Source organism: Chlamydotis macqueenii, chromosome 18 (genome assembly GCF_036417535.1).
Source record: "Chlamydotis macqueenii isolate bChlMac1 chromosome 18, bChlMac1.mat, whole genome shotgun sequence".
NCBI classification, from domain to species: Eukaryota; Metazoa; Chordata; class Aves; order Otidiformes; family Otididae; genus Chlamydotis; species Chlamydotis macqueenii.
The window spans coordinates 9,226,974-9,253,610 of NC_141573.1; the positions used below are offsets into that span (position 1 = coordinate 9,226,974).

Genomic DNA, 26,637 nt, shown 5'->3' on the forward strand with positions numbered 1-26,637 from the left:
CTGCCAACTCAATCAGGCACATCTTGATGCTAGAAGGAAGCTGAGCTTTTTAATTTGTCACTTGTTGAGAAAGGACTGTGGTCCCAAGAACCTGAATGCCTGTTCCTGTGGAGGGATGTACACATCAGGACAACTGGTTTGGAGTTTGTCATAGATCAGCCCCACTCAGGGCCAAGCTACACGGTCTGTCACTCACTCCCCCCACCCTCCACTGGGACAGGGAGGAGAATTGGTATAGAAAAGAAGGCAAAACTCCTGGGCTGAGATAAACAAAAAAATTCAAGGGAACAACAGAGAAGAAGAAAACGGAAATTGAAAACAAACAATCAAAAAACAGTAACAGAAAACATTTAAGCAAGAAATTTACAGTACCGTAGCTTGCTGTGGATCCTGATGCCCAGCTCCTTCCCCAGCAGCAACACCCTCCCCTCAGCCCCATCCCCACTTTATACACTGAGCGTGGTGGCCCATGGGGTGGAAGGGCCCTTGGGCCAATTTGGGTAAAGGATCCCAGCTGTTGGCTGATCAGTGACCTGTCCCAGCTGTGTCCCCAGCCACAGGGGCCACCGGCTCCAGCTCTCCCAGGTCAGGTGAGAATTAACTCTGTCCTAGCCAGAACCAGGACAGAGTTACTTAATAAGTTTATTTTCCTTAGAATTTGTCAAAAAATCAGGTTCATGTTTCTCAGTTCATGCTTTGAATATTAAAGCTCTTTCAGCAGGTGATTGTGTTTCCTGGCTAAAAATTCGTTTTACTAACAATAACCCCAGTTAACACAGCCTCCTGGTGTCACAGCTGCCTCCATAGTTCTGACCTTTCAGCCTGATCAGAGCTAGAAATGTTCTCAAGGATTCAAAAATGGAGCAGTTGTTGCCAACAACTGCCCGGTCTGCTGTACTGGTGAGGTGGTGATAAGATAACTGCATTTTCTGTTCCTTGATTTCTTCAGGCAAGATTTCTAAATATTAAAGATGAAGCAAAGCTTAATTTTAATCTTGCCTCATAGTCACCTCTACATTTGGGTTCACAGTTTTACGGGACAATATACCCAATTTAAAGTAAAAAATTGCCCTTGGCTAGAAACGTCATTTATATTACAGCAAAACCAGGCCCCAGGGAGAAACCATGCAGAAAAAAAAATAAATTATCTATTCCCTGAGAAATGTACAGTCTAAATTAGCAGAGATTCTTTCACATTGGCTCTCTCTTGATAAACACAGCAATACAGATGCCAAGCTGAGAGTGTCAAGATATTTCAAGACAGCCTCTTTCCCCTCTCCCCTCCCCGCACCAGTACTGCTCAGTGCTCGTGCCATTAATGGTCAGGAGCTGCTCAATACTTTTAAGAAGTCCGTCGGGGACCCGTATTACAAAGGTACAGATTTTCAGTATCATGCTGTAATCACAGTTCACCTAAGAGTTCAAACCAGAATGGGAATGTCTTGTCTGGACTTTAAAGATGAACAAAATGAGGAACAATTTTATTAGACAGCACTGAAGACAGCACACATCGAGTCATTACACCCCGTTAGGGAAGAAAAGAAAATTCAAGAGCTCTTGATTGAAGATTCAGAATACGCAGAATAACTCTGCAGCTCTGAAAAACATCCCTCCCCCTTTCTTGTGAAACTACGGCTGAATGGACTTACCTCAAATGGACCACATCTACAATTTTGGGAAATGACTCATTACAAAAATACAAAAACCTCTCTGTGAATTCATCTGGGCAGATTTCACTACAGAAAGAAACACGCTGTGGTTGTCGCTGAATTATAGAAATCCTTGGATAACACTGGAAAGGATCTTAGTATGCTGGTCAGATCCACAAGAAAAATGGACATTTAGAGATGAGTGCCCACTGAGTTTTGCCTCTTTTCAGATTCTGAACGCGGCGCACTATTTAACTCAACTGCAGATGTGAGGTGCACACAGAGAGGAGCTGAAGGAAATATTTGCCACAGCCCATCATAAAAAAAAACCTGCCAGAAAGACAGAATCTGTAATTTTAGTTCCCTTATCACTTGGGAACAAGTTTTTAAAAGCAAGATAAGGTGTCTGATGCAATGAGTTACGCAGATCCCAGTTCAGCTGCATCAGCTGTACACCCAAACTACCTGCAGGGCCCGGCGGTTGCTTCACGATACGCAGAGAGGCCGTTGTGATTTTTTTTGGCAAATGATGACTCATCTAATAAAAGTGATTTATTGAGATCATTTGAAAGCTCTCACGAAGTACACATACATTGAGCTACAGGAAATACAAAATCTAAAAGCTCAAAGACCGTCACCGTACGGAACTTGTTCCTCAGCGCTAATGGTGGTTTGCCTCCTGAGCTCAATTAAAGCTAATTGTATTCAGAGGAGGGCGCAGCTCAGCTTAGCCCCTGGAGTCACATCAAGGGGCAAAAAAAAAAAAAAAAAGAAGTATTTCTACATACAAGCCCATGAAATTTGCTTAAAGGTCACTGTGAAGTAGGCAAACAGTAAAAATGTATGTGATTTTATAATCACTTTTAACCTTACAATTGTTGTTTAAGAATAAAAATATAAACAAACAGAAGCTTCTACCTCAATTTTTTGGCCAATAGTTGCAAAGTAATGCAAAAATAACCGCTGATGTGGTTGGAAATACATCCTGAGAATCTCTTTTCCCCAAAGGCAGTTTGGTTCTTCTCATTTACATCTTACTGCCAACAGCATGACACGCGTTGGCACATCCTTACTTCTGCAGGAACAATAAAGCCATGCTCCAAGCGGACACGTCTCGTGCAGAACAATTTAAGTCCACTTCCTTCCTTACCCTTTTGGCTTGCAGAGTCTGTGACCATCAGAGAGGAAGAAATTGAGTCACCAGTGTTGTAGAGCTCACACACAGAAACTGTATAAACCTCAGTGGAAAGTTATTTAACCAAATTGGTGCAATTTCTGCAGTGAATGAGCCCTCTACCATGTTCACTTCCATAGTGGTTTGTAATTCAGAATGTATTCCAAACTATAAAAATATTATTCTTCCCTGAATCACCACCAAATGTTTATTGGGTTAATTTTTTTTTTTAAATCTTATTATGCGACATTATTACACTGAAGGGATTTTATGCTAATAAGGATGGGATAAATTCTTGATGCTAAAATTGTTCTCAACTTGAGTTTGAATTCCTGGGAGAAGGTAACATCTTAATAAGAAGTTCCAGCTATTCTTGGCACGAGGACAATTCTATCTATACAGTTATTCCAGTAGAGTATTCTGCATGGCGTAGTGGATTTGTGCCAGGAAAACAGAGAGCTAACTGCCCCGAAAGCACGCGATGTACAGATAATCTGGAATCGATGCACACAGAGAAAGAGATTATCGTCAGTGGCACTGCTTTTCCTCATCTCCGGCCGCTCTCTGCTGAGTCCAGAGCGCGGCAGGGTGACGGATTGCAATGCTATTTGCATGTTACATATTAAATATTCTGCTTTTTGCAGCTGCCTGTCTCATGGCTTGTAAAACATTGGGAAGATGTTATTAAAATCTATCCCTCTGCAAAGGAATGGTGTCGTTTGGAAGGACGGAATAAACTGACAACAGCTTTTGATGGTAGCTGAAGGGACTGTAAGGCTCAAAGCTTCTCCGCCAGCCCTGTTTAAGGTCTGACCTGGATCTTTGAATGAAGTCAGACCACCAATTTTTCATTTGTAAGCAAATCTTACCTACTGAAGAGGTGTTGAATTCTGTACGCTTCTGAGGTTAAGCCAAGGCAGCCTGAGGATCCTTCTGGAGTCAGCAGACCCTGTTCAGGACACAGATTTAGTTCTAAACAGGAAACACGAGAAGAGGGCTGCCCTCAGGCCAGACTGACCCAGGGACAATGACCAGCTTCAAGCAGACCAATTCTGCCAGTGCCAAGTTCCTCCTGAATGAACATTGCCCTACGTCAATTCCCAGCCCACAGAAGTGACTCAAACGCGGAGGGCAGACTGGTCACCCTGAATGCTGGGTGCCACCTTAGGTAAATAAACACAAGGAAGTCCACGGGCTGCTCTGCTCGATTTGGACAGCCAGCAGGCACTACTTGCGCGCAGACATGGTAGGTTTTTTTTCCAATAGATGCCGATGCAGAAGCACTTAAATTACAAAACATGAGAAGATGGACAGTCTGTAGCAAAAAGTGATTTTACAAATCAAAGCAAAGCAAATGAACCATTTTTTTTTTATTCACATCCCTTATTCAGCAAAAGGAGTTCACAGACATAGCACCTTGAAAAAGTTTAGTGTGTTATTAGCATTACAGTATTTTTCGTTCAATTGTGTCGAAGTACAGGTCACAGCTTTCGCTCACAGTTTCCACATCAGCTCTGGGGAGTGAGAATTCGATTCAAGTTTGATTTTTGACTAAAAACTTTGCTACGTTCATTTCAGCAAACGTATACCTGAAATACATTGGTTTGATTTTGCAAGCAAAATCATCAAGGTAAAAGAAAAAATACTACAAGAACGCTATAAATTAAGAAAATAAAAAGATTTATAAAATTTTTAAAATAAAAATCTGTCCTGTCAGATATACACTGTGTATATTTAGCACTTCAGAATTAATGGTCATTTCTGGGCATCATCATCATCACACCACTCCATTCAAGTGCAGATTAGCTGATCCCGCGCTGCTGTGACCAATTCCTATTAAAGCTTTCATCCTTCATAGCTTTTACCAGCCAGTCCCTCTCGTTCTCCTCATCAGAGGCACTCATATCGCTGGAATCAGCAGCCAGAAGACGAGAATAATTAATTTTTTTCTGCTGCGGCAATTTCGACTGGACAATTAAGAACAAGAAGAGCCACAGCACCAGGGACAGGCAGCACGCCCTGTACAGAACTGCGAGGCCAAAGTGCTTCACCACAAATCCCCCTGCAAAACTGCCCAAGCTTGCTCCTCCACCATAGCAGAGGCTCTGGAAAACGGCGTGCAGGGACCTCTCCATGCCTGGGGTGGCTATGTCGTCCACTGTCACGTTAACCACCCACCACAAAGCACCGCTACTAAAGGCAGATAAAATCTGGATAAGGAGAACTGACCACACAGTCCACAAGAAGGAGTAGCCCAGAAGCTGTACTGCCAGGAGGCTGAGACTGACTGCAACAATTTTGCTGCTCGAGAAAGTCCTCAGCAATTTCCCTTTGAAGAAATAAAGCAAAATTTCAGCAAGCAGCCCAACAGCCACAGAGAGCCCCATGTACAGCTCACTGCTGCCTTGGTCCTGCATCTGCCAGAAGAGAAAGTTCTGCACCGCAGACCCAGCTGCACCGGTGAGGAAGACTGTGACGGCGTGCAGGATTACTCGGCCATCGCTCCACAGAAGGGCCAGGGCTTTGGCGGTTTTGTTAACGTGGTCGGTTCTCTTGGGAACGTGGACAGGAAAAAAGACAGTGACAATCAATGAGAGTGTTACCAGGAGAGCATAGCCATAGAAATGGACAGCGAGGTGGGTGACTGTACTGCTGAGGAAGCAATTCAGTTGATCCACGAATACGGCAATGCTGCAGGCACCTACAGATGCACCCAGGTAACTCCAGATCCACAGCTTGCCGTACCTGTCAGTGGCATCAACGAAGTCCAGATATTCATAGAGACTCTCATCCACTGTCCATTCAAGAGATGTAGCTAACAGCTCCCAAAGCACAACAGCACCCAGCACCATAAGAAAAATCTGATGCTCTCTGTCCTGAAAGATGTTTTGCACCACCCCAAAGTCGACATCTTGAGCATCTTTCCAGTGGTCTGAAAGGTTTCTAGATGTATAAGCATCTCCAACAGTAGAAAGAGTTGTTGTAATCAAAGGGAGCTCATTATTTTCAGTAGCATAAAGGCTTTCTTTAGCACTATCAACATTTGTCGCAGCAGAACCCAGACTGCTTGTTTCCTTCTCGAGACCACGCAAGGGAGGTCTGTAGGGAGTTGGCATTTCTGGTTCTTGTGTCTCCCAGTTAGCTGCTTCCACAGAAGCTGTCCAGCCAGAGGGACCATCAGAGTAGCCACTTATACCACCGTCACCAGTCCCTCCACCTTTTTTCTCAAGCGTATCTGTCAGGCCAAAGAATCCCTGGAAGGCAGCACTGGTTAGCGTTGGCTTTCTGCTCGCTATGGAAACATCGGCCGTTGTTTTCACCATTTCTTTCGACACCGCTTTTGCGTTCATAGCGGCACTCATGCTTAAAACACTGTGGCTGCTGGTGCCCGGACCGGGCACCGTGGTGGTGGCCCCTCGGTCACCTGGCTGCTGGCTGGCGTTACAGTACCGGTACCCCGCGTCCCCGCCGGCGGGTGGGATGAGGGTGAGCAGCAGGCTGGCCCCCGCCGAGCCCAGCAAGGAGCCGGCAATCAGGAGGCGCCGGTTCCTGCGGCCCTTGGGGCAGCGGGAGCAGAAGGCGGCCCAGAGAGCTGCCGCCAGGTGCTGGGCACCGGCCACGACGCCGACCAGCGGGGCCGGCAGCCCCAGGTGCCGGAGGTACAGCGTTAGGAACGGGGCGGCGCAGGCCCTGCCCGCACCCTGCAGAAGACGGAAGAGGCCGGAGAGGGCCAGGGCCCGGCCGACGTCCCACTGCTCGCTCATGGCGCCGCCGCATGCTCCTCCCGCGGGCACCGGCGAAGCGGCGGCACGCCCCGGAGAGCCCCCTCCAAACCCTTCCGGGGCCGCAGTGACCGTACCTGCACGGCGCAGGGCTCCGCTACCGCACGGCCCAGCCCGGCCCGGCCCGGCCCGCACCTGCCGCCACCCGCGGGGCCGCGCCCCGGGCCCGCCCCGTTGCTAGGAGACGGCGTGCGGTGCGGAAGACAGCGCCACCTTCCGGCCGGGAGGGAAAGCACCGCGGCCCGCCGCCGTCACCTCGGCCCCGGGCTCCCCGGGGAGAAAGGGGGGTCCTGGAGCCCCCACCCGCTGCACCACGCCGGGAAGGTGTCGGGGGGCCGCCGGGCGGGGAGCCAGGGGAACCCTGGAAGGAGTGAGATTTGCAGCCCATGCCCGTGGGATGCACATGGTCGCCCGCTGCGAGGTCTCTCCCGTCGTGCCTTCCCCCGCCAGACGGTTTGTGTCCGAGAGCCCCAGCCGCTGCGAGAAGGAGCAGCGGATATTTGCTGCCTTTCCACACACAAAATAAGGGACATAAGGGGTTTTGTCCCTGAAGTGGTGGCAGGAATGTTCCAGCTCGGTTCAGGTCCCAAAAGAAGACATTATTTGCTGTAATGTTTCCTCTTATGTGGGAAAATAAAAGCAAAAGTCCTCAATTCAGAGTCAGGATGGATTTTGAGAACCAAAACCTTCCATGCTGGTCACAAAGCAGAAAGGAAAAGCTTTCCCTTTTTCCTATAAAAATCTCGTCAGCTCCACACAAAGTGTTTCCAAGCAAGACAACCCTCTGGCATCGTGTACCCCTCAGCCCACTCCCCCTGCAAAATAACCCTCCTGCTTTCAGCCCCATGCCGCGGAGACACGCAGACCTGGCCTGGTCGCTGCAGTGGAATAAGGCGTGGATCCAGCACTGGGTTTTGTGCGAGACGCTTTGCTCAGGCGTGGGAGCTCCCTCCATCCCTCCCCATCGCTGTCAGGGCTGGCTTGGATCCTCTGCCCACCTGCAGTGTCCCTCCCGTGCCCTCTCACGGGTAACCATCCCGTTTTCTGGGCAGCCATACCCGCTCCCCTCTTGTCAGTGGGGCTGTAATGTCACCCTGTAAATCCCATGTAGAAGTCAGCCGGTCTGGCTCCCAAGGCTGTTAAGGCTTGTTTCCACAAAGGTTAGAAAAATTTACATCCTAATCCCACCACAAGAACCAATCACTTTTTGCACCATTCCTGGCATTCAGCTTATCCAGAGTGTTCCCAAGTGGATTTCACACCCTAACGGTTTCAGCTGCTTTAGGGCAGCAGCCCCAGGGTTGCAGCTACATCCCATGGCCCCCACGGCTCTCTGCTCACAGTTCCTCTGGATGCTCACGCCTGCGCTCTGCTCCTCTCCTTTTGAGCCCTGGGAAGCTCGGGAAGGGCTGGCTGCTGAGCACTTACACCATGCAGCCCCGTAAGGGAACAGTTATTCAGATATGGCAATGGGAAAAATGCAAGGAAACACAAAAAACAGGCTCATAAATCACTGCATTCAGAAGCTCAGCGCAGTCAGATCTCTTAAATCATTGTTCGTGATGGAGAATACACTTCTGCACGGATTCTTCATTTTTGTTCCCATGTGTTGAGTGATGTGTTCCTGGTCCTGCTTTACCACAGTGCTTTGTAGCCGGCTGTTCTGCGTGCCGTGCCGCGTGTTCGTGGCGTTCACAAGAGCTGTCATGACACTGACGTCCCATGGAGCTGTTTCCAGCCCCTGGGGTCACCCAGAAAACACACACCAACAGTGTAGCGCAGCACAGAAACCGTCAGAACCTCGATTTTAGTGAACCCAAAGCAAGACACGGGGAGATTGCATCCTCCTTGCTTTGAAACACCTTTAAGAGGGGCTTTTCCCCTGATCTGCCTTTATCCCAGCAGTGTTTGAAGGCTGCTCTCGACTGGCTTTCTGGTCTGTCCTGGATGCTGGATGCTCGTGGAGGGCTCAGTGAGTTCAGCCAAGAAAGGGGAAGAGCTGCCTGAGCTGCTGAAACCACCCTGGTGGGATACAAAATATGGATGAGGCTGTGAACACGGCTGTTAGAGCTGATTTATTCCCGGCAGCGGCACTGCTGGGGAGGTCGTACGACGAAGACACATTGATCGCTGTTAAAGGCCGCGCAGCCTTGTCCTCCCCCTCGATCAGTCCGTGGGTTTTCACACAGAGCTGGCAGAAAATGAATCTTCTTTCCATATGCAGAAGTGCTCTATACCAGGATTTTATTGCTGGGTTTATTCCGCCTCTGAAGGTTTTAATTTTGGTGCAGAACGCTCCTTGGAAAAGAGGAGATTTTTATTCTTTTTTTTTCACGAAGTGTTTAATAATGTGCAGGCAGTGGGTGTTCTCAGGTTGTCCTAGGCGGTATTTCGGGAGTGATGATGGCAGTAGAAGGTTGTTCAGCATGCAGAGCTCACAGGCAGCCAGCTGGGGCTTGCCTCAAGTACCTGCAAGTGCCAAAGCACTGCTTTTCCCCCCGGGCTGGTCTTGATTTGTGCAGGAGGAGGTGGCGGTGGCTCACGCTGGGAGCCAGACCTGGCATGACACAGCTGGGACCGTGATGTGACACGGCAAGCCACTGCGCTAGGACCCACGTGGGCTCTGGCCAAGCCAGCTCGACGTCAGCCGCTGGAGAGCTGTTTGTGCCTCCGCTCGGCATCGAGCCAGGCACGCAGACAGTGCCATGCACATTTTGGTGTGACAAAGGCAAGCACGCTGTAATGGCTTAAGTAAAGGTATTCAGGAGGGGCTTTGAAAGGCTGGAGGGAGGTAAGGAATCCTGCCAGGTGAAACCACTGACAAGGCTGTGCCAGGAGGGTTTGCGCCTGCAGGCTCTACCTCCAGGCTCTGTTATTTAACAACGCACCCTGCACTTGGGTTTCCTGCACTCTCCCAGTCTCCAGGCAATCCCATCCACCCGCATCCCCTTGAGGTCCACCTGCCACGTTCACCCAGACGCTGTGCAGAAGACGGAGCTGCTCTGAAGCCGGCAGTTCCTGGGTACAGGTCATACCTGAACGCTGTCCCTGTCCTATGGTTGCTCTGTGACCTGCATTAGCTGCCTATGATTTCAAGGGGTGAATGAAACAACCTGTGAAATTCTCTTTCTCACAGCTGTAATAATTTATTAACACGAGTTCATGAACTGTTTCTGCTCTATCGATAAGCAGCTCCTCTGGGCAGTGGGATCAGAGGGCTTTAGAGGATGCTTGGAGAAAGCCAGCATTTCAGTCTTCTCCCAGCCCAAGCCTATGTGTGCTGGGCCAAGCACTGGTCCCACTAAGGGAATGGGGTGCTTTGAAGGGACAGACTTTGAGAGGGGGGACAGAGAGGAATCGAGGGGCAGAGGGCATGGGGGGTCCAGACTTCTGCTTCGAAATCTCTGCAGTTCAGCCATTTCTGCCCATCCCTTCACAGAAGAGCTCTTTGGCCATGAACATTCTATGTAACATAGCATGTAGCCCCAAGGTGGGGAGAGAGGAGAAGACTTCAGCCACAGAGGGACAAATGACACCAATGTCTTTCTAATCCTCCCAGCTTACTCTCACTCACCTCAGCTACACACAAACGTAAAGAAAACAACCAAATTGACAGTTTCTGATGTTTTTTTTCTAATTTCTTTTTAATTGGCATTAAAAGGATTGCACCTTCTGATCCAGATCGTCTCTAACACCTATACAAATAACTTATAATCCATCTACATCATTTACAACTGTACAGAGTAAACTCTGGACGCCGCAGCCCATGCTCCAACCCAGCGCACGGTCTCTTGCCTTTGTAAGCGTTTGCCTTGCGTGCCAGGGCACATGGACCCCTCAGTGAAGCCCCAAGGATGCAGAAGAGCTGCTGGTCACCCCTTAAGCTCCCTGTTACCCTACGCAGAGCTCTCAGAGGAAAACAGCTGGTGCAAGCAGGCGTTTCCTGACTTGTTTCTGAGCCTCCTGTCTAAATCCAGCTTCCTTCAGGGCCAAAATGCTTGCTGCCCAAGTCTGGCATTGGTGGGCATCAACCTTTTTTTTTTTTCATTTGTGAGCAAATGGAGGTCAGCACTGAAGAACCTGCTGAGACCCTGCAGCTTTGTGACTGCTGTGAGGCGATGCTAAGACTTGGGGACCGTGCTTGGCTCTGCCGGCAGCAAGGGGCTACATCTGCCAGCGTTTCAGGGTAGCTTCCTTAGAAAATGGTCATTCCAACGTGATCCTTCAATTGTTCGTGCTGGTTTGGGATTAAATATTTCTTGGGCCCTGGAGGCTTTTTTTACACTGCTGAATAATCCATCACCTGCCGACAGCGCTAAGCTGCTGTGCCCCCAGTAGTGTATCTCAGCACTGTTTTGGGGTGCATGGTACATTCAAAGCGAGAGTGAATAAAACTGTAACTTGGGAACAGGAAGCGACAATGCCTGCAGTGCCAGGTGACAGCGGGGGACAGGAACAGGAGTATGGCAACCCTGCACTTGCTGGCAAAGAGAGGGACCAGGGAAGGCTGAGGGTTGAACCCCGAAAGCCTTGTGCATGTGGCAAGAAACGCAAGGAAGATTTCCATGGGGCCTAACCAGCTGAGACAACCCACACGTTCCGAGCAGCTCTGCGGAAGGGAAAATCCTCTCCAGTACCCCAGACTGGGATACCTGGAGGTGAGCTCCTTGTTCCAGGAGTGGATGGTGAAACAGAAGCGACTTTCCAGAGGTGCAGCTCCTCAGGGCCAGGCAGACGTGGCACGGACAGGACAGAGAGGTGGATTTGTCCCCAGCCGTCAGGGCTGGGGTCACACAAGGGTTTGCCAATGCCACTGCAGCTGGGTCAGCATCACCCTGGAGCACAGAGCTGGCTGTAGGGACTCGCCATTGGTGACAGCCAGAGATGGCTGGGAATAGCTGCTCTGCACATACACAAAGCTAAAGGACACTTTCTGTGGACTGCTGATCCAAGCAAGCAACCCTGAGTGAAGGCAGCCCAGGTAATGAGTTATCTCATGATAGTGTCATAGAAGGAGTGCCCCCAAATTCCCTCTAATGCGAATTTAGGGAAGACTCTCTGGAGACACCCCAGAAACCACAGATCCCATTCAGAAAGTCAATAAATACACACTGTGTTTCTTCCATTATTTTAGTCAGCCACAAACTGGAACGAAGACAGGGTCCTCCTGCACGATCATCCTTAGCACCAGGTTAGTTTGACCCTGGGTGGAAGCAGGATTTATGCTGTTTCTGCTCAGCCTCACCCATCGGCAAACCAGGGGATGGCTTCTGCGCCGTGGTAGCAGCAGAGGAAAGGAACGGAGAAGTCTTGCAGGCATCCTGCCCATCCATCATTCCCAGGAACACTACTCCACTCCGCTACACCCCTTGCCCACACAGCACAGACCAAACCAGGGCTGCAAGGCGGACTGGGATGCAGAGGTATCGCTGGCTGATCTCACGGAGGAGGTCCGCGGCTGCTGGGGCTGTAGGTGGTTGCTCCTGGGATGCACAGCTGGAGGAACGCAACTGCTGCTCGTGAGGCTCCAGACCAGATGTGGAGAGGCTGCATAGTGAAGCAACAGTGAAATCCCAGCTGGGCTCGAAGGTACAGCCCAGATGTCAAAGACATCCCACAGCACTGCCTAGGCAGCCTGAGCTGTTCTTGCCCCGTTCGTCACTGCCAAATCTTTCACTGGCTTTCCCATGTCCCTGTTCCACACCATTCATCATTACTTTCTGCTGCCCCTTCAAAACAACAGCAGGTTTTCCACTGCCTTCCACAGAAGCTGCACTAAACACACACGCTCTCCCAGTTGTGGTCAGGCTTACAGTGAGGTTTCCTCCATCAGTCAGTGAATAATTGCTGGTTTGCCCAAATGTATCACCCTGGGCCAGAACCCCGCACAGCAGGCCCTGATCCCCTGCCAGGCTGTGAGACGTCACCATAATAAATATTACTGACAGCAACTGCTCTGTGATCCACAAGCACTGCAAGCACCATCACCTCCGCTGTGTTTTCCCCAGTCTTCCTCAAATGAGGAAGCTCAGAGGTTTTCCCTGACTTGTGCAAAAGGTTAAAACTCAGTTCTCCAGCCACGCTCTGGCGTTAGCTGTGGTCATCACTGTCGTTCAGCGGGGCACGGCTGTCCTCCCTGAGCCCTCTCCGCCTCCGCTGTTGCGGCTTTTAACACCATTACCGTTGTAAAATCAGTGTTGGTGGCTTTTAGTGTGTTTTCTTTTTCCGTCTCCTCTGTGGTGACCCAATCTCACACCAGCTTTTTCTCGTTTTCTTCACTGGATGATGCCTGCAAATGTGTTGATAGGCAACAGCAGAGACTTGGGCATGTATTTCACAAGACCCATATCTTCTTTTTCATGTATATTGAATTTCATTGTCCTTGTCTTTTGCAAGCAGTAGCTGGGCTCTAGGCAAGGAGACACTTCCACACTGCAAGAGCAACAAGAACATATTTACTGCCCGTGCAAATCTGCCCTTGAGGGCCAGAGTCTGATCTCAGACTAAACATCAGGTCTCTCCGCTGACTGCTGAGGGGGGGCTGTCACATTGAGATCTGCTTTTATGCTTTTTCAACTGGTTTTGGCTGGAGAGATGAGCTGATGTGTGTTAGTGTTTGACCACAAAACCAGTATCCTTAAGCCTGGTTCAGTTTGATTCTCAGAAATTCACATTTTGTCTATGTTCCATATGTCCCATGGACCTTGAACCACCTGTCTGCTTCCAACACATCATGTGTCACTGGAAATACTATAGGGACATCAATTCCTGCTACTTTCACAGGGCTGAACTCCCTCCCCCTACTTTCATTTGCTTGAGATACCTTGGTGAGGAATGCAGTCACTGGAGAGAGCATCAGCTCCACGATATAATTAAGGAGATCTAACATCAGGGTTTGTTCCTGGAGGTTCCTATCCTTCTGCTGACTTAATGACAGCACCTTACTTAAAATGGAAGACCCTTTTTGTTTCTCACACCATCACCCAAAAACACAAAGGTAGGAGAGCACCACTCAGCCCTGCTTTCCCTGGAGAAGCAATGTATTTGCCTGAGGGTCTTTTGTCACGTATGAGGATCAAGACTAGGACTCCCTGGGAAAGAGCTCTGCCACCTTGGGAGCCCTTCCAGGGAGGGATGCAAGGTCATCCTGAGCCTGGCAGGTGTGGTCTTCTCACCTGATCACGTTCCTGTAGGCTCGTCTGCTGTCCTTGTCCAGACACACCGTGAAGGGCTTCTGCTCGGTGCTCCTGATTGTGATACTGCGTGTTTTCAACCTGTTTGCCACAGCCTGGATCGAGAGACGAAGAGGATCTCAGTGAGTGTCTTGCTTCCCTTGGCTGTGTGGTGATGGGAAGTGTGTGCATACTGGGAATGAAAGGGACAAATGCACATGTTGCCGGGTTTGGGATGTCGTGGTGCAGCAGGTCAATCCTTCAGCATCTCCTGAGACAGGATTCAATGTGGCATTGACCAGCGGGGATGGCATTTGGGGCTTTGGCTCAAAAATCTAGACTTTTCCATGGAAAGTAATTGCAAAACACTCTCTGAGCAGGGTGGCCCCAAAGCCTTCTCCTCCCTACATGCTTTTCTCTGTTGTCATAAGGGATTTCCATGCATTGGATGACCCCTCCAGGGCCGTGAGCATCCACAGCTACTTACCGAGAACGATCGTCCTGACAAGTTGTTGATCCTAACGATTTCAGTGATGTTCACGTTCAGACACACCAGGTCTGCAACAGAAGCAGCAGGTTAGCCTTAGAGCATGGCATGATCTCAGCTCAGCTTTGAATAGGGCTGGTGCCAGATCCAACATTTGGGTGCACTGCCAGGAGTCTGTGGGATACGTAGGACGGAGAAAAGGAGGACTCTAGCAAGCTCCACGGGTTAAGAGTTTGCGTGGGATCATGCTCAGGGTGGAAACCTCAGAGGCTATGCTAAGGGAAAAGAGGAAGGTTGCAGCAAGAGGAAGATGCTGCCAAGCCTAGCTTATGGTTGTGCTGAACCCCACGTTATAGGGAGCCCCAGGCCTGTCATTCACGAGAAAATGCACAACCATAGACTTTGGTGATACCAATGTCATGTCACGTCAGTGATTCAACCCCCACAGCCCAGACACAATTGGCACTAAGTACCATGGTCAGATTTACTCTATCGAGCACCAGAAAGCTCAGCAAACCCTCTTCACATGGTTCCAAGCAGAAAGAACCCACCTTCAGCCTCATCCGCAGGGATGGCTTTCATCACCAGACCCGTGGAGCGCAGGGACATAGCCAGCTCCTTCGCCCGGTCGCTCACCACAACCTGCAGGAAAGGCTCAGTTAATTCACCCCAGCAGAGAGGTCTGGGGGCAGTTTTTCACAAATGCAAGGTTAGTGAACAGGCTTTTAAAGTTCACCATGATCTCTCTGTCCTCTCCTGGAGTGCAATTCCAAAGGAGGAAGGAGGTCCAGAGCACTCCTTTTAGGAGATCTGTGCCATGACGAGGATCCTTGTGAACAGAGACATTTGGGCTGCCAAGAGCCCCACTTACCTTTCTGTATGTTACTGTGAGATCTATGCCAGGGCCATCCAGAGTAGTTTTCTTCTTGGGCATGCTTAACTCTGCAAAGACGGAACCGGGTAGGATTGAGGTTTCACTCATCCCACCTGTCTGTGGTCAGCAGAGAGGAGTCCTCCCATGGGACGAGCCACCCCCTCCATCATACAGCAGTCACGGTCTGACACACCGGCCCTTCTCTCCTTGCCTACGGGAGCTGAGGCTCTGTGTGCTCAACAGTGAGACGGACTCAATCGAGGGTCTATGCCCAATCGCAATGGCGAGCATCCATTGGATCAGACAATGGGGTGCACTGATGGAAGGACTGGATGTCACGTCTGTAATGGTCCAGCCTTCAAGCACCCTTGTCCTATCACAAGCAACTCAAGGAAGCTGAGTTTCTAATAGGGAAAACATCTGACAAACGGGACAGCTGTACAGCCCAGCTTGTTTCCTCAAGAAAAATATGGTACTTGTCCAACTTCAGAGGGTCCTGGAGCCAACGAGAGGCACAGTCTACAAAACCTGGTTGAGACCAGGAGCCAGTGACCACAAGGTCTCTCATTTAGCCTGGTGTCATGTGCCCAAGAGGGAAATGGAGATGTTTAGGGAAGCCTCCTGCTCATCAGGGAGGAAGGGATATTGCCCCATGGCATGGCCTTGACTGCTGCAGGCTGAGGGATGGGATGAGTGGAAACTGGGGCTGGCAGGACCCCCGCCGAGGATGGCAGCCCCTGCTGCAGGGCTCAGCTTGGGAGGACGCACACACCTTTGTAGGAGACGCTTTCCTGCACCTGGGTGCACAGCTCCGTGAGGAACACATCCTCAGCCGGCTCCTGTGCCGGGTCGTTGAAGAAAATCTGAAAGAGAGTAAAATATCTAAGAACAGCTTCTCCTCAGTCGCTCTACGGCATCATACTAGGGTTGTGATATCAAAAGGTTCTCCAGAGCACCCTGTGTGTCGCCAGTGTGACCCCATCATGGCAGACAGGGGTTCTGTGTGATGGACAGAATTGCTTTTGCTCTCCTTTCTGAAGCCCAGGAGTATGGCAGGCCTTACCAGGAGGCTGGTGGACCTGGCTAGAAGGGCCACGGGCAGTATCCCCGGCCACTGGGTGTCACTGCGCACTCACAGATGTGTCTGGTCCCAGCCATCCACCCACGGGCAACCCAGGTCAAGGGGAGCAGCTTCCCAGGCCTGACTGCAGATGCTGGCTGAGCTTCAAGGCACCTAATTTCTATCCGATACATCTAAATCAACTGATCACTTCAGACCTATTAGTTATGTTTTCTTCATGGGCTTATTTTGAGCAAAATGTGAAGATAAAGTCCCGAAGAACCTCTCCTAGCCCTACGTCCAACTCCTGTGGGACTTAATCCTCGCTTCAAGGAAAAATCTCTTCAGCCAAAAAGAAACAGCGTGCTCTTAACCAAAAAGGCAAACCAGGCTTAGTGTTCCCAGCTGAAGCAGCGTCACACCCTGTATGACAACAGGGTAGGCTAGGTGCCTCTATCTGAAAACCACATCTGGAGTCAGTTCCTCTTGCTCTGCTTCAGTCACCCCCTCTCTTGCTTGCTTTTGATTTTTGTCTTCGAGGAGAAATGAGTGGAATAAAAATTCACCAAAAAACCCCAAATCCCCAGCCACACAAGCTGAGGACCAGGCGCTCTAAATGTTTACAAGCTACGTGTTATTAGTTCAAGTCTTGGTGATGCTCTATCAGTAATCACCAAAGTTCTTCCAGCTCTTTTTCAAGCCGTACGCCAGTTTGCTCATGAAATGGCTGCTCCTTTGCTGCAATAGTTTACCACGTTGGCTACGCGTAGATTAGAAGGAGATACCTGCACCAGTGCCACCCTAAGCTTTGAAGGGGCAAAACTGCCAGCGGAGCAGATGGGGGGTTGATGTTACATGACCGAATACAGGAGTTTTTTGCTCTCATATCAAATGCCAGCTCTCATTCTGATACCATTTCTGAGAAAAGCTGGCAGGAAATAAATAAATGGTGTTTCAGGAAGCCCTGCAAAGCCCCTGCAAGGTAGAGGAAGGTTTTTGGCAAAACCACTCAGAAAACCCCCGTTTGCTCACAGCATCCAAAGCAGCAGGAGGTGCGAGAGCTCCTGAGCAAACCTGGCTCCAACGGAGCAGTAAATCTGTGTCATCGAGGTAATTTCAAGGCTCACTTTGCTGACCTGTGTGATCCTGAAATAGCCATCCCGGGATCATCGGATCATTGACTCTGGCTGAGCTGTGCTCCACAGACAGAGTCGCCAGATTCAGGAGGGGCCAGGCTTGGGAGCATGGAGATCCAGGCTCAGATCTGCTGAAAGCCCCCAGACCCCATCTGGGCAACTGGAAGCCCTTGCAGGGCCACCTGAAGGCACAAGAGATGCGGCATGGCACCCACCTTCACGGCGTAGACCTGGAAGCAGACGGGCTGGACGCCCATGCGAACGTAGTAAGCGATCACATCCGTGAGGAACAGATCAGTCACAAGATGTTTGCTCGGAGACGAAGGCTGGGGGGGAGCAAATCACATTATGGATCAGCCACAGTCACTTCCCAAAAACACTACCACAAACCTTCGTGCCTTTCTAGACAAACAAGAAGCAACGAGCTGTTGCCCAGGGCTGTGCTGAGCTGCTCTGCTACAACCAGTCAAAGCAAACAGGAGAAGCGAAGGCTTGCAACCAACTGCCAGCCTGTTTTTTTGTAGGCCATGGATGGTGGCTCAAACTGCCAGGAAATGAGAACTGGGGGTATTTCGGCAAATGCCTCATTTACATTTTCTTTCTTGAAATCTGCCATTTCCTGTCCCTTGGCCAAAAAAAAACCCCCATCGCAGCAAGTGGGTCTTGTGGGCTGGGGCAGCGTCAGCATGCACCTTCCTGGCTGCTGGAGTGGGTTTGCAGGGAGAAAGCCTCTGTCTAGGGCACGGAGGAGCCTCGCAGGGCACAAGCGCATCCTCAGGTACAGCAGATGTGTTTGGGGGAGGTGGCAAGATTTCCCTCATACCATGGTGGCCAGCTTGGGAATCACGTGGCACAGTGTGTTGATGTTGCTCTCGTACCATGGGTCGGCTCTGCCCAGGTACCCGGCCACCTCGCAGAGCTCCTCTTGGCTGGTGGCAGTGTGATCCTGTGGGAGAAACGTACAGCTGAGAGCACGATCATGGCTCAAAATACCAGGAGCCAATGGGGAGGCAGGAGAAGCTGGGGTACGAAGGCCCTGTGAGCAGGTCCCCCATCCCTCCCTGGTTCAGAGACAATGGCAAAACGTTTCTTGCAGCATTCATTTAGCAGGTGCTGTTTATTTATCACTGTCTTGAGGCTGTCAGAGGGGAGGAGATGTGCCCAAGATAAACGGCAAGGTGGTGACTTGCAGAACTAAAACTGAGGCTATGACCAAGCAGGCAAAGCCCTCAGTAAGGGATGATCGCTTCCAGTAAGAGTTTGGGAGGTGAGAAAACCATCAGTCCTTTGTTGAAGATCCCTCAATCCTCCTATAGCTGGGGCATAGAAGCAAAACCGAATATGATTTCTAGGCGGTGAGTTATCACCCATCAGAGTGGATGGAGCAACCGGAATGTCTCTGGGGCTGATGGATTCCCAAAGCCAGTTTTCAAACTGAGCCCAACCACCCTGCCTTGGCTCCCGTCGTCCTTGTTCTAGGAACAAGGCATTAACAGATATGAGTTCCCGTAAACCCCGCTGCTCTTCCTCCAGAAACACAGTCAGCCGCTGGCAGCAGCGCCCAGAGCTGCCGAGCCCGGACTCACCGTAACAGCCGAGGTGTTCAGCTGCCCCGTCACGACCGGGATGTAGTAGAACTGCAGGTTCAGCCTGAGAGTCAGGAACACTCGCCGCGTTTCTCGTTTCCTTGAAATGGAAAAATAAATAGCCGTGTCATGAGGGGAAGGTGGAAGAACATGGCTCTTGGCCAAGGCTGGGCAGTGCCAGGAGACTGCAGCTGCTCTGCCATGGGAGCACGTGCTCTCCTCATATGCCTCCCTTGCCCAGCGTGACAGGGTGGCGGTAATGCCTCTGGGTGCCCAAACCCAGCAAGGGGAAAGGATGGGGGTAAGGGGTGACCCGCACACAGGCTCTTGGCTGGGACTGCTGGTCCCCGCTGCCCCAGCTCTGCTCCCCAGGCTGCTGCCCGCACTGTGAACCAGACCCACCCCACGCTGCTCTCCTGGCCCCGCTGAACCAGCTGGAAAACAGCTTTTCTTCAGGATTTTTCCCTTTTGCCCAGGAAAACATCTCACCTCGTTTATTGTTCATTTAACCCACCCCATGGACAGAAGGGAAAAACTCCCTGTGTGCATCATTTGGGCCAACAGAGCCAAACGAAGCCATGCAGCCAGTGAAGTCAGATGCATCTGGGTGCAAAACACCCGGGTCCCATCCTGTCCCCGGTAACGCTGGAGCCCAACCCTGTCTCCATCCATCCTGGATGCTTCAATGGGCTAAAGAGCAAAGCCCTCACTCCGTCCTCCCTTCCCTCAGTTCCTCTGAGCCAAAGAGGCTGTGGTCACCGCTTACCTCAAAGAGTGGTAGGCTTGGGCCAGGCGCCCCAGGATCCGATCGTCCCCCAGCAGCACGATGCGGGCAGTGCGCAGCCTCTGTAGCGGGGCTGTGGGCTCCGAGGCGATGCCCGTTCTCCTCTGCAGCTTCACTGGAGGCTTTGCCCTGGGACTGTGGCAACCAGCCTGCAGGAAGGCCATGCTCTCCAGCGGCGACGGCTTTTTTTTAATGCCACCCTTCCTGTGGAGCCGAGATTGCTCCATTTCGGCGCTGCAAGGGGCGAAGGGCTCCTCGGCGGATGCGGGCAGGTCTCGTTCGATGCCACTGTCGGTGGAGAGCATGGAGAAGCGGGTCTGCTCGCAGCACTCGCAGTCCGAAATGATGTCCTGGATCTCAAAGTTGTCCAGGTCCTGGCTCAGGCAGTCGGGCTCACAGCTCTGCGACAGCGGGCGGATGAACAGCACCAGTTCCTTCCCTGCGGGCAGAAGGGAGCTCGAGAAGGGAAATACGACCAAACCCAGGCCGAGCCATGGTCCTCCCCGGCTCCTCTCGTGCCATGCACACTGGAGGGCCAATATCTCCACCAGTGGGTCCCAGAGGAGTCATTCAGCCCCATTTCACATTGCACCATGAAGAGAGCTCAGTCTCACTCGAATCGGGTACTTCGGGCACATCCTGCTGCAGCCTGTCCCACATGGGTCCCTCCCTCACCTCCTTTGCCCCCTCCCTGCCTAATCCCCTCCTCTGACCCACAAGAAGGAAAGCTGTGCACTCAGCACAAGCCCCCACAAGCTTGGCCCTTGGGCAACGGTTATGAAATTGTCAGAATCGAGCCCAAAGGGTGTGTTCTGCACAGGCTTCGCAGCCTCCAGTACCATCCGAACTCTCCACAGCCCCCCCTGGGGCACTCACAGAGCTGATCGTCTTCTGTCCAGAGGTGAAAGCTGATGTTGGGGTTGGGCAGAGGGGTACCCTGCAGCCCTTCCAGGGGAGCATCACCTAGGGGAAACAAGGATGCTTGTAGCACTCAGGAGGAGTTTTCCTGCACAGGTGCATGAAGACCCACTGGTGCTGTGCTTCAGATGCTGGCTGAAACAGCCTGTGCTGAGGTGAGGAGCCATAAGGAGTTATCTACAACATCAGTGGAAGGGAGACATGAAGACAGGGAAACTGAGGCATGGGCAAGCGAAGGATGTTGTTTTGCTGCAGACGGCAGAATAAATAAAACATTAAATAAATAAAACATTATTCTAGCACTGAGCCTCCAATGCACGTGGCAGGACCCCACCATCGCTGGCTATTTTTAACCCATCGCGGCTCTGTGAGAAGCAATGAGATGATATAACTGCTCACTGCCACCAAAAGGAGATGGTCCCACTCCTCTCCCTGCACCACTGGTTGTTCCTCCCCATATCTTACACTGGGACAGTCTCCAGCTCTTTCTGGGGACGGGGCTGGGATGTAGGCACCTTACACCAGGAGTAGCCAGGAAGAGGGAAACATGGCCCCCATTTCCCTCTGGTCCACCTCAGATTTATATGAGGAGCTGTGATAGACGGGAACGTTTGTTACAGTCCATGTAGCCCCATGGCAGCAAGGCTGGAACAAAACACTGCCAGAGATGGAAGGAGATGACGTTACCACTGTCCACCACACCGGTACGAGGAGGTTTTAGGGAGTGGTGCACAGTGTCTGCCCAGTCTAGGCCATGGCAGGCTGTATCTTATGCCAGCAGAGCACTAGAGAGTCTGTCCAGCCTCGCCTGGTTGACATCTGCGGCACCTTTTGCAAACAATGGAGACATGTCTCTGGGCCTCAGGGCAGCAGAGTTAGCAGCAGAGGTTGCCACAGCCCCTTTCCTCAAGTGAAAAATCCGCCTTCCACTGCCACGTGCAGTGTGCCACCTTGGACATCAGGTCACTGCAAGGACCTCATCTTGGTGATGGAGCCTGCTAAAGTGGAGGCAGATGGAGGTAGGGATGGACAGATGTAGGAGGGCAGTGACAAGGACACGGCAGCGAGGCAGGAGCTTGCCAGCTCCGTAACCCACCACATGTGGCTGGCTGGGAGCTCACCTGCTTGCGACAAGCTGAGGATGGCGTGGTAAATCTTCTCCAGCCTCGCCGCGTGCTGGCCGCGGTCTGCGCTCACCTCGTTTCCTGCACACTCAACTGCCGTCACCACTTGCCGGAACCAGTGCTCGATGTCGTTCGTGGGCATATTCTGTTGTGAGGAGTAGCTGTTAACACCCCCCAGGCATGAAAAGAGGAGATGCTCCATTGGCAGGGCCGTGGGACGGGGCGGAAAGAAGGCAAATGAGTCTTGCAAAAATTGTTGTTTAGCAGCAGAGGGCACAAATGGCCTCCTGTCCCTGGGGAAGGCTGGAGGAGAAGAGATGCTGGCCATACTGTCTGCTTAAAGCTTTTTTTCTGGCAGGTTTGGAGCTGATGGGCACTGTGCTCCCAGCTGCCATGAGCTCGGGGTCAGCAGCAGAGCTGGCAGCTCGAGGGGTCCTCGGGAGACGTGGACAGCAGACACACAAAGGTATCCTTGGAGTGGAAATCACTGAAAGCCCCTGCAAAGTTGCCTTTCTGAATTGGACATTTGTCTTACTGTAGTCCCACAGCTCCTTGAAGGAGGTTTTGGAGAAAACTGGTTGAAACATTTCCACCGAGATGTTTTGGCAATGACCAGTGGCTCACAGAGGAGCCGATATTTCAGCCACAGAGCCCAGCTTTGCTGTGCAAAGCTGAAGACTCAAACTGAAGATTCAAAACTTCTAGGGTCCCACTGCACCATCTCTTTTATATTTTAAGAATTTTTTAATTTAACACCAGCTCTGCTCATAGCCCAGCCTTGAAAGTGACACTGGGGCTACTGAGGATGGAGACCAGCAGTGAGGAGCCAAGTAGGGCTCTCCACTTGCCAAAAAACCTTTCCCTGCTCTGAGGTGCCCAGCAAGAGCAGGACCTTTGGAAAACCATCTGTGGTGCCAGTTACCTGGAGGGTCCCCTTCAAGCCACCGACGTCACAGCCCTCGCCCAGGGCCGCCTGCATGGCGTGGATGATCACGTAGCACATGCACGCCCGGGGGCTCTGGGAGACCTGAGCTGCCTCTGTGTCGGTGACCAGCGCGTTGCAGACGGCTTCGGAGAGCAGCTCCGGATCGGCAAATATGAAAATCCTGTGTAGGGCGAGAGGATTGGAGGAGAGGGAGATGAGATGAGGACTCCCCGATATAATGAGCAGCTCACATCCCCGTTATCCCATGCAGGCAAAAAGGGTTCCTGCCGATATTCCCCTTCCCTGCCCTTTCTCCCTGCCAAGGGAGGCTTCCTGCCTCCCAGGACCACAGAAATAAATTGGGACACATGGGAGGAACATGCTCCTGCCAACACAAAGCTCATTTTAGCAAGGCACTGCATGCCACCAGACTGCATTCCCCAAGACCACGTGCTGCCACATGGTTTATGTCCCAATTGTCCCTTCCATCTGACATTAATTCAGAGTGCAGGAAAAGGACAGATTTCACTAGGAGACTACAAAAGAAATAAAAATAACAACCTGTGAGAAGAGGGTGCTACTCACTTTTCCTGATAAGGGTACGGGTCACTTTTAAGACTTTGTTCGGAAATGACCATTCTTTGGTACAACATGCCTAGCAAACGCAAGAAGACAAACACGCAGGAGTCAGAGCATGAGCAATAACAACACGACTCACCAGAGCAGCTCAGCGCTGCTCCCAGTTGTGTCTGCCAACAGCCATTGCTGGAAAGATGATGTAAAAGAGCCAAGAATCGGGCCCAGAGTTAAAAATAGTCAAGGACAAAGATAGACCATGCTACATAAAAAGAAAATCCCTTCTATTCAGGGACGATTTCCTGTGTTTCCCTTCCTTTGTTTAGTGGATTATGAGCTTGGGAGCAGAGTCGGAAGCAGGAGGAAGAGCCCGACTCCCAGCCTCTGTCCCTGGGGCCACACTGGGGGACAGCATTGGAGTGAATGTGAAGAGCACGAGCTTCTGAACCAGGAGAGATGTACTTTACCCGCACCCAGTTCCGGGGTGGGGAAGATACATCCACCCCGCGTTGCTCAGGTGCAATCATCTTGTGAACCTTGTGGCACCCCGCTGGAGATCCTCACCTCTCCACAGAGAATCATTGTTTTACCAGAAGCCAGGTGAGATGAGGGTAGACCTTGGAGCTTCTGACAAAGTGGTTCTGGGGAAGAGCAGTCAGGGTGACGGTGGTGGGTTGAGACTACCAAGAGTGGCACTTTCTCTCTAATTTCCCACCGGGTTTCTCATCTTTTACCTGCACCTCACAAGGTGTCTGCAAAAATAGGCAATTTCCAGGTATGGAACCCCCCCAAAACCCCCACTGCTGTTGCCTTGAAATCCCAAGCCATGCATGGGCAGAGAGTGGAGAAGCCCTCGTACCTGGCGCCGTCCTTTCCATCTTCAGCCTGACAGCATAGTCCAAACCGATGGTGCAGAAAGGCTTGGGCAGGGTGAGAAGCTTCTTACAGAAATCGTACACCCTGCCGCAGAGCTCGTCCGAGATGCAAGGAGCCTGGAGCGAGAAAGGGGCAGATGAGGAGATGCCACAGGCAGTGGTCCCTAACCATGCTCTCCCCACAACAGACCCCAAGGTGGGAGGGTACAGGGCTACACCTAATACAACCTGGATTTAAATGCAATATATGAAGCAGCACCAGGCCCTACGATGGTTTGGAAAGCTCCAGCGATACCTGCTGAAGGGCTGTGGGCACACATTTTTGCCAGGGTGTAGCTTCCTGCACCATCAGGCACCAAAACACCTCCAGAAAAGGGAGTCAGCTGGAAGGACCTGTGACTCCCATAGATGTCACGTGTGCCAATGTCTCAGCCGTCACACAGCACACTGGGAAATGCACAGTTGAGTCCACCCATGGTAGTCCCAGGGCTTTGCTGGGCAGGTACTGGGATATTTCAGCATAGGAATAGGTGCTGAGTGACTTCAGGTGGCCCCTCCTGTGGCTTCTGATTTCCCTGGGTCTCGCCCCAGCACACCGGCGGTAGGTTACCTTGATCAAGGTGTACATCAGCGTGTGCAGCAAGGGGATGATGTAATGTCTGAAGTCACCTCGCTCTGCCTGTGGGACCAAAAGGCACAGTCAGCACAGCCAGCGCCTGGCAGGGACCAGAGCCCAGGGAGCCACTGGGATGTGCCCGTGGGATGCCAGATGGATGCTGAAGCCAACACAGCCCTGGCCCCTCCCTGCAGCCTGGCTCTGACATGGAATGCCCTTGGATAAACCTGGGAAAGGTATTTCCATCCCAAAGATTTTTCCAGCACCTTTTCTCAGGCTTGCTGTGCTGATGGATCTGAGTTAAGTGGAACTGACTGGCAGCAAGGCTTTAGAGATTACCAGTAAACTGAATCGTACTGAATTGCTGGGACCAGCGCCTCATAGGAACTCGGGCATGAAATTGCTAAATTATTATCTGTGGTTGGTACTGACTACTCAGAGCTGCTGCAGTACCAGAGGAATTAAAAAAAAAAAAAAAAAAAAAAAGTGACACTGATTCCTAAGAAAAGCTTCAGGGAGATGAAGGGAATCACGGAGCGGGCAGCCTGACATCCCTCCTGGGAAGGACAGATAAGGGTAGCAGAGCGATAATAGGTGTAACGGGGAGGGACTGACGTAGCTTTTGGAAGGAACTCAGACCTTAAGTCACCTGGGGGAATCCCTGCATCCCCAGCCAAGGGTGGTGTGGGTGCTCCTGCCTCTCTGGCTTTGCGAAAGCTGCTTGGTAAGATCCCTCCCCAAGGCGCTGATGGATGCTAAACCGCCGCAGTGTGCAGAAACAGCGTGCAAAGGGCCTCAGAGCTGCTCAAACGGCAGGAAACAGAGATTGGCAATAACAGGAGTCTGTGCTGGGCTGGCGAAGCTCACGGTGTGATACGGGAACATCGATGGAAGGGGGTCAGTGGGGCTGAGCAGCGGCTGGCAGGAGACGGAGCAACACTGAGCAAGGCGGCTCCGTCCTAGCTCGAAAGGAGAAACAGCAAAGATGCAGAGAAAATGGTACGGGGAGGTTTCTGCGCAAAGGACAGCTAGCAGGGGCTGGTCACCAGGATGAGGAGGAGAAAGGGGAGGGGGCACATGGACTCTTCCTCCCCTGCACCGGAATGAGAGGGCGCTGCGCAAAATGAGGCAGGGTCCTAAGAGAGAAAAGGTGCTACTCCTACACGTGACGTCTCATCAGACCACAAACCAGGTCACCCCAGGGTGCTGAGGGTGCTGGAGTTTTACACAAGACCAGAAAATGATAAGATAAATCAATGAAACAAAAAAGTCCATCACAAGGTTTCCATCAGACACTCTCAGAACAGGATAGTGGGTGAGATGTTTGTGCTCCGACACCCTCTGGGGATGAAATGAGTGACATGGAGGAGAAATTTCCGCTCTGCCTGTGACTACAGCTGGCTGGGGGGGGATAAGCGAGATTTAGGGGTGGTCAGAAGTGTTTTGCATTTTGTTATTTGCAAGCCGCAGAGGCCGGCTGCCTTTGGCTGCTTCAGCGTTGAGGAGCCCGGGGAGGTTCCCCGCTCACCATCATTTCTAGGGCAAACCCTCATCCCTGCAGCCGTCACCTGGGGACGAGCTACAGCTCTGCCCTGGTGCCCCATGGAGTTTTCCACTCTTTGCTATGAGCCACAGTCCCCAGCCAGGCTCAAGGTCCCTAAAAACACCTTAGCCTTCTCAAGCCCTGTGGGTGCAGCTGAGTCCCCATTCCCCTGCTCCCCCACACCCCGCTGAAGGGGACATGCCATGGAGGGGCTGATCCCATCACTCAGGGGATGTCTCTGAGGCAGCACTCACCCTTTCCAGCTCCTTCACCAGGATCCTGACCAGGACAGAGCTGTTACTGGGATTCTGGTCGATTTTTTTATGCAGGGTCCATCGCAGCATCCCTGAGAAGTG

General features: G+C 51.6%; 2 protein-coding genes across 4 annotated transcripts in view; both read right to left on the reverse strand.

The window, feature by feature from the left end:
- Positions 1 to 4,263: 4,263 nt before the first annotated feature.
- Positions 4,264 to 6,587, reverse strand: MFSD6L (major facilitator superfamily domain containing 6 like). The gene has a single exon (XM_086762444.1). The coding sequence runs from the start codon at positions 6,585 to 6,587 to the stop codon at positions 4,626 to 4,628; it is 1,962 nt and encodes a 653-aa protein (XP_086618570.1). The 3' UTR covers positions 4,264 to 4,625.
- Positions 6,588 to 11,719: 5,132 nt separating this feature from the next.
- The window catches only part of PIK3R6 (phosphoinositide-3-kinase regulatory subunit 6), a 30,807-nt gene continuing 15,889 nt past the window's right edge, over positions 11,720 to 26,637 (reverse strand). For all 3 annotated transcript variants that reach the window (XM_086762504.1, XM_086762506.1, XM_086762505.1), the window contains 17 exons: positions 26,536 to 26,627; positions 24,733 to 24,801; positions 24,107 to 24,239; positions 23,257 to 23,326; positions 22,669 to 22,852; positions 21,744 to 21,891; positions 20,581 to 20,667; positions 19,687 to 20,143; positions 18,921 to 19,020; positions 18,158 to 18,280; positions 17,550 to 17,660; positions 15,911 to 16,001; positions 15,136 to 15,206; positions 14,816 to 14,906; positions 14,265 to 14,335; positions 13,781 to 13,893; positions 11,720 to 13,037 (listed from right to left, as the gene is read on the reverse strand). In XM_086762504.1, coding sequence (XP_086618630.1) covers positions 12,881 to 13,037; positions 13,781 to 13,893; positions 14,265 to 14,335; positions 14,816 to 14,906; positions 15,136 to 15,206; positions 15,911 to 16,001; positions 17,550 to 17,660; positions 18,158 to 18,280; positions 18,921 to 19,020; positions 19,687 to 20,143; positions 20,581 to 20,667; positions 21,744 to 21,891; positions 22,669 to 22,852; positions 23,257 to 23,326; positions 24,107 to 24,239; positions 24,733 to 24,801; positions 26,536 to 26,627 — 2,168 coding nt within the window. In that variant the 3' untranslated portion in view covers positions 11,720 to 12,880. The remainder of the gene's footprint in view (positions 13,038 to 13,780; positions 13,894 to 14,264; positions 14,336 to 14,815; positions 14,907 to 15,135; positions 15,207 to 15,910; positions 16,002 to 17,549; positions 17,661 to 18,157; positions 18,281 to 18,920; positions 19,021 to 19,686; positions 20,144 to 20,580; positions 20,668 to 21,743; positions 21,892 to 22,668; positions 22,853 to 23,256; positions 23,327 to 24,106; positions 24,240 to 24,732; positions 24,802 to 26,535; positions 26,628 to 26,637) is intronic.

Coding starts and splice junctions, on each gene's coding strand:
- MFSD6L (XM_086762444.1), bottom strand. CDS start 6,587: ATGAGCGAGCAGTGGGACGTCGGCCGGGCCCTGGCCCTCTCCGGCCTC.